At 35.6% G+C, this 6178-nt stretch overlaps 1 protein-coding gene across 2 annotated transcripts; it reads right to left on the reverse strand.

Moving 5' to 3' along the window:
- Positions 1-612: 612 nt before the first annotated feature.
- On the reverse strand, positions 613-5374 carry LOC131641725 (serine/threonine-protein kinase MPS1-like). 2 transcript variants are annotated; one of them, XM_058912027.1, is made up of 6 exons: positions 5156-5374; positions 4922-5068; positions 3237-4168; positions 2822-3022; positions 2221-2382; positions 613-1456 (listed from the first exon to the last, which is right to left on the reverse strand). In XM_058912027.1, the coding sequence occupies exons 1-6, from the start codon at positions 5250-5252 to the stop codon at positions 884-886; spliced, it is 2112 nt and encodes a 703-aa protein (XP_058768010.1). In that variant the 5' UTR covers positions 5253-5374; the 3' UTR covers positions 613-883. The 2 variants fall into 2 exon arrangements, with proteins under 2 accessions (XP_058768010.1, XP_058768009.1); XM_058912026.1 differs by having other exon boundaries at positions 3237-4237.
- Positions 5375-6178: the final 804 nt, after the last annotated feature.

Below are 6178 nucleotides of genomic sequence, written 5' to 3' on the forward strand. Positions count from 1 at the left end.
GTTTAACTTTCCAGTAAATGTTAAAACGAAAGGAAAAGAGGCTATCCATTTGAGAGTTGTTCTTTTTTTACCTATCTTATTGAAAGGGCTAATCACAATTTCAAACTTTTTTAGGATGCAGTGAAACACACCAAACTCTTCTGATAGTTGAAAATTGAAATAGACTTCTAAAGTATATATATCACGTCTGTATTTATGACATTTGTTAATAGTCAATAATTAATAGGAACTGTTTTGTAAAATTGTCACACATTTAAACAAGTACTTTGAAAAGAGAGTATAATGTAATCTCGGGTTGAAAATAATACTATGATAAAATTTATGTATAAGTAGAAAAGTTATAAGATTGTTAAAAACAAAGTGTTATTTTTAATTGAGTTATATTGTGTAGGTAAAATTCAAAAAGGGAGTAATAATGTCTGAGCAACTAATAACATCATAAAATCTTGAGCAACTAATCGAGATAGAATTAAAAGATATATGGGACTTAATTCCTTTATGATCTTTTGTCTTCATTTTTGGTTAAGAAAACAAGAGGACATGAGTAAAGTTTATTATGAATCAATGACCCGTTCAGATTTGTGAAAACAAGAGGACTCAATCTCAGAAACATAAAAAATAAAAAATAAATAAATATACCTCTCTTTAGCTCGACTGAATTAGTGATTTACACAATCCTTTTTTCAAAACTATATTTAAAGATATACACCATCAAGATGCGTAATTTGATTTTTCAAATAGTTATTAAAACTAGTGTTTTTTTTTCCTGCATTAACATAGACATGTACTATATTGATTCACTAGCTACACACTAACCTACTCTAAACAATGGGAACACATATTGAACTAAAAAGCCCAAAAAAATGGATTAGCCAGCCATCAGCTACGGAATATCAGTACCCATCAAACGCTCCCGCAGCTGAATACAGAGTTCAGACAGTTTGGACAACAGTGTTCTTTGTTGTTCTCTTGAGTTTAGTGAGTGATTCACTGACTCAAGTGGATCAACCAGTATACGTTGGAGTTGATGACAAAGTTGGGATGCTTCAGGGTCATATGCACAAGGTTCAGCAACAAGTTGTACAAATTTACAGCTATGGTCTTGGGACAAAGATGGATGAGGTAGTACATGAGGTGCAAGAAAAGGATGTTGGAGTAACTGAGGAATTCTCCACCTTTGATTGCGATCCCATGCTAAACACCTCTTCATGAGATCCACTAACCATGGATTTGAAAGTGGTTCATAGGTGATTTCATGTTTGGGATCTGTAATAACTTTAAATTTGGCCCAAAATGTCTTGTATTCTGAAAAAGGGGTTCTCCCATATACCATTTGATAAAGGATGCACCCCAAAGACCAGATATCTGATGGCCGACCACACTTGATGACGTTTCCGTTCGCATCAGTCTCATTACACATAAATGCTTCTGGAGACATGTAACTCAGAGTACCCACCTACACTTTGAAAAATAATTTGGTGAAAAATTAACACTTAAGTCAGTTTGACAGTTCATGAAAATTGGGATGAAAAGTTCAAAGATGAGTTTTTCATACAACTTCACAGAAATAAGAAATCATATTCTTAAAATAAGTCTGTAAGGAAAACTAAAGAAATTATCATAATAGAGTTGTGCTAAATGCATCGCTCGACCTATGTAATTGTTCAGGACTCAAAAATTTTCAAGCATTTAGCATATAAGTTTAAGAGTACTATTGACTCGGGCCAGTATTAATCCAGATAGAGTGAAAGTGGCACTAAAGTTCTTGCAGCAAATCACCCTATTCGGTTAAAAAAAGGAGTGGTGTTTTATCTATTATGTCCTATTCAATACAGAAGAATGATGATTAAAGAATTGACACAAAAACTACTTTTCAATAACTCTAGGGAAAATTAGTCATCTCCCTTGAGGTCGAGGAAATATAAATTATCTGACTTGTAAACTTTTATAAAGCTGAACAAACCATATATTCAAAGGGAGGCTTGCTAAAATAAAACTTAACCATCCTCACCAGATCCACTTAATACAGTTCATACATCACTAATAAGCATTAGGCACCACAGTTAACAATGTGAGAAAAACTTCAGTAAGACATTGCTTTAAATCCATACCCATATTATGAACAAAAACAAGAAAGCACGGGTAAAACACAGTACACAACCACAATGTAAGGGAAACACAAGAGTCAAAGGGATTGGAGAGGTGTAAAATAAACAACACCTGTGATTCCCGTTGGATATTAGTAGTATCGCTCATTATTGCTTTGGCGATACCGAAATCAATTAATTTTAGGGAACCTTTGACGAGGAGGAAGTTAGCAGGCTTCAAGTCAGAGTGCACAATACGTTCCTCGTGAATTGTATTGACAGCTTGAAGAATTTGCTGCAAAAGACGTCAATAAAACAGTCTAAGCTAATTTAAACTGGCAGAAAAAAACAAGGAAAATACAATCGTTCTTAACCAAGGAAAATACAGCAGTTCATAATATAAGGATAAAAATGGCAACATGCATGAAATAATATCATATCATATTGATTATTATGAACAAAATAGTATGTGAATGAGATTTAAATAAAACAAGCAAAAATAAATAATTAAAATTAAAATAAAACTACATTTCTAATGCTATGTGAAGCTTGAAGAACCGAATAAACATCAAGAACACATAAAAGTAGGCATGGAAGTGTTATTTGCATTATTTTGAATAAGTCAAATGTTAGAACCTTTAATGATCAAACGAGGCAAAACTAGTTATCAACATGAAATGAAGGTTAGAGAGAACATAATATTTTCAAAGCTACATGTTTGTAGATTTTGAAACCTGCCAATAAAATCGGAGCCAATTTTCATCTATGATCTCGTTTGATTCACCCAGCTTCTTCCACTGCTGTGACAACATGTGAGCTAAATCAATTTCACCGTATTCAAGAACCATGTATATATATCCATCATCTTTGACCCGGCCATCCTTAATACAAAGAGAGCCTTTCATAACTTCTTCGAGCAAAGCCTTGTCAGTCACCTAATTAATGCAATGAGTTAAAATAAGATTTGCTGGAACATATAAAAAAATAACAATACAAACACACAACACAAACAAGTGAAAATCAACCCAAGATATTTGCTTTTATGTTTTGTATTACCAAATGTTAAAAAAAGAGAGATGTGAAACAAAAGTAACTAGAATAAACACTTCCAAGTATAACATGAAATAGACCAGTTGTTGAGCACAGTACCTCATAATCTATAAGCTGTATAATATTGTCCTTTCCTTTCAGCCTATTAAGATACTCAATCTCTTGACAAAATCCATATGCAGTAGCATAATCACGACCCCTGAGTTTGATCTTCTTAAGTGCAAATATATTACAATCTGATGAAATCACCTTGTGAACCTCACTACTTCCTCCACTTCCTATCTTGCCAAGACGTTGATAAAGCTTGCCATTGACCTTGAAAAATAAATCTGGGTCATAAGTCCTTTTCTTAGCGACTGAGGAACCTTTACTACTTGCAGCCTTCTCTCGTTTTTCTAACTTAGAATATTCAGACTTCACGTCCAAAGATGATGTTTTGGGCGCCGGTGCCTGAGACTGTACGCTGATAACATCTGCAGGCTCTTTCCCTTTGATCAACTTGTCACCATCAGAAGAAGCATATTTTGAAAAGTGAGTTTCTTTTAACATGCATTCTGGTTGCTCCTTAGATTGCTCACTCCCTTTAAATGCCAACTCAGAGTCGGCACAAGAATCAAATGTTTGCACCACAGTTGTAGCCTTATCAACTGATAATTTATTCGCTTTTTCAACACCTGTGTCTATATTTGCTGATTCCATAACTCTTTCGGCTTTCCCCAAAGGATCGGCTGCTACACTAGGGCCACTTTCCATATTCAAACGGGTAGTTGAATTCATCATAGGAGCTGAAGTTGAATTGACCGAGGTAGTTGTGGCACACGAAGGTCCAACCACCGAAGACTGTGTTGCTGGCTGACTAAGAAAGTTTCTGAACTGGTGCAAATTATCCCGTGTAACCGCACCTCTTCTCGGCAACATGGAGCAACTTACTCCTCCATCAGGCCCAGCCTCCTGAATTTTCGATTGCTTTGAATCATCATTGGTGAATCCACTCGAACCTTCATGTTGGTTGCCTTCAACATATTCCATTTCTGTGAATCCAAGTGAACTCATATAAGAAGACAAACTCTCCAACTCAATGGCCTTTTCATCATTGGCCCCTGCAATGTTAAAAACATATTTGGAATATGCACACAGGCACAAGCAAGACACAGCAAACAAGGGAAAAAAAGGATATAGGTAAAAATACAACAACAACCACCCAACCTTATCCCACTAAGTGTAATCGACTACAAGGATCAACTTTCACCATAATGTTCTATCTAAAACCATGTTACTATCCAAATTGTTAATCTCGGGATCTTTCTTAATAACCTCTTTTATAGTCTTTCTAGGTCTTCCTCTTTCTCTAGTTGTTTGACTTCTCTCCATCTAATCTACTCTCCTTACCACAAAATCTACAAATATTCTCTCTACATGTTCACACATTTAACGCAACATCCTCATGCCTGCTACCCTAATTTTATTCTAATTTCACCGCATTCCAGTAAAATTTTTACTTCAACTTGAGTGGTACCTTTGCCTCCATTTCAGTCACTCGGCTTGAATAAGATGATTTACATTCCCTTCTATTTCTCCATCATTTTGTATTACAGATCCAAGATATTTAAATAGTGTGAGTTGTGAGTTGAGAGTGTGACTTGAGGGATGCTATGGTTTCCAACTTTAATCCCTTTATGTTAGAAAAACCATGCATTTCTAAAACTCATATTCAATTCTCCTTCCTCTCATTTAAATCCTTCTTTGACTCTCCAAGTAGATAAAAATAAAAATAAAAAAATTACCTTTAGCAACTTTGCTGTCAACATTTGCATCTTGAGAAGGGTTACCAACAGTGCTAGCTTCAGAATCGTTGTTTCTTTGTGTGAGTGAATCCTGTGGTTTAACAAGAATAGTGCGTCTTGGCCTAATGATATTGGATTGCCCTGTAGCTAATAAATTGTAGTAGAAACGGTTAGTGAAAACCCTAGATAGCTCCAATTAGGGGGAAAAGGAAAATGAGAGATGAAAGGGAGTACCGATGGGACGGTGGCGCTTCAGGGCGGCCTGAAAGTTGCGGACGAAGCTCGGGGAAGAAGAATCTGGCTTGATCGGAAGGTTAGACTTCCCATCCATGGAACAAGCTCCACCGCATTTCCAATTTCAATTTCAATTTCAGTTTACCTCCATTTTTCTCATGGGCTTGCTTTACCGATATTCTTGAACATGGGGCTTTGTTTCTTCTGGGCTTTTTACTCATTCTGCAATTTCTTTTGGAAATTTCTTAATGTACCGGACAACTTTCTAGTGCATCGTGCGAAAATACTAAAATGTTCTTAAATTTTAGAGATGTATCTCTGGACGCACCAAAAATTTACTGAAACACCAATTGTTCCAAAGATGCATATCCGAAATAATGTCAGATGGCTATTTCCAAAATTTTGCATAACAGAAGGCAGAAAAACATAATTGAAAAACACACACTTTACAAAATCAAAATACCATTGCTATCATAAAATCAGCAATACATAAGAACTTTTAACATAGATCAAACATTATACTTCAATATTCAGTTGGACGTTGTAACATCTTGATAATATCATCGACTGATCTTGAACAGTCGCATCCAACTCGGTCGAAACTTTTATTTCTAAACGGAAGAAAGTTCTCCACGTAGCCCGTAAATCAGTGGTCGTCTTTAGCTCATGGTTAGTGAACTCGGGTTTCCCTTATTTATAAAATTATGGCGAGTGGTACTCGATCTTCACGATTTTGTGATTGTTGTCATACGGTAGAAGGTCCTGCAGTGTGTATTGTAGATCTTAAAGAGTGGTGTACTCGGTGATCTTAAATTCTCTTGGTGTTGCATAGCCGGTAAAGTGAACATTTCCAACATGTCAAATAATATTCATTCTAGTTTTTGGTGTTTTGGTATGAAACAATATGTCAAGTGAGCTTAATTATATAGTAGTTGGAGGCTAACATGGACCTCACAAATTCTATTTTGTGACAGAAAACGTTTCGGAAATGTAACTCCGGAAACACCCTTTATTTCAGAGATG

The sequence above is a fragment of the Vicia villosa genome, unplaced genomic scaffold (genome assembly GCF_029867415.1).
Source record: "Vicia villosa cultivar HV-30 ecotype Madison, WI unplaced genomic scaffold, Vvil1.0 ctg.003998F_1_1, whole genome shotgun sequence".
Classification (NCBI taxonomy): Eukaryota; Viridiplantae; Streptophyta; class Magnoliopsida; order Fabales; family Fabaceae; genus Vicia; species Vicia villosa.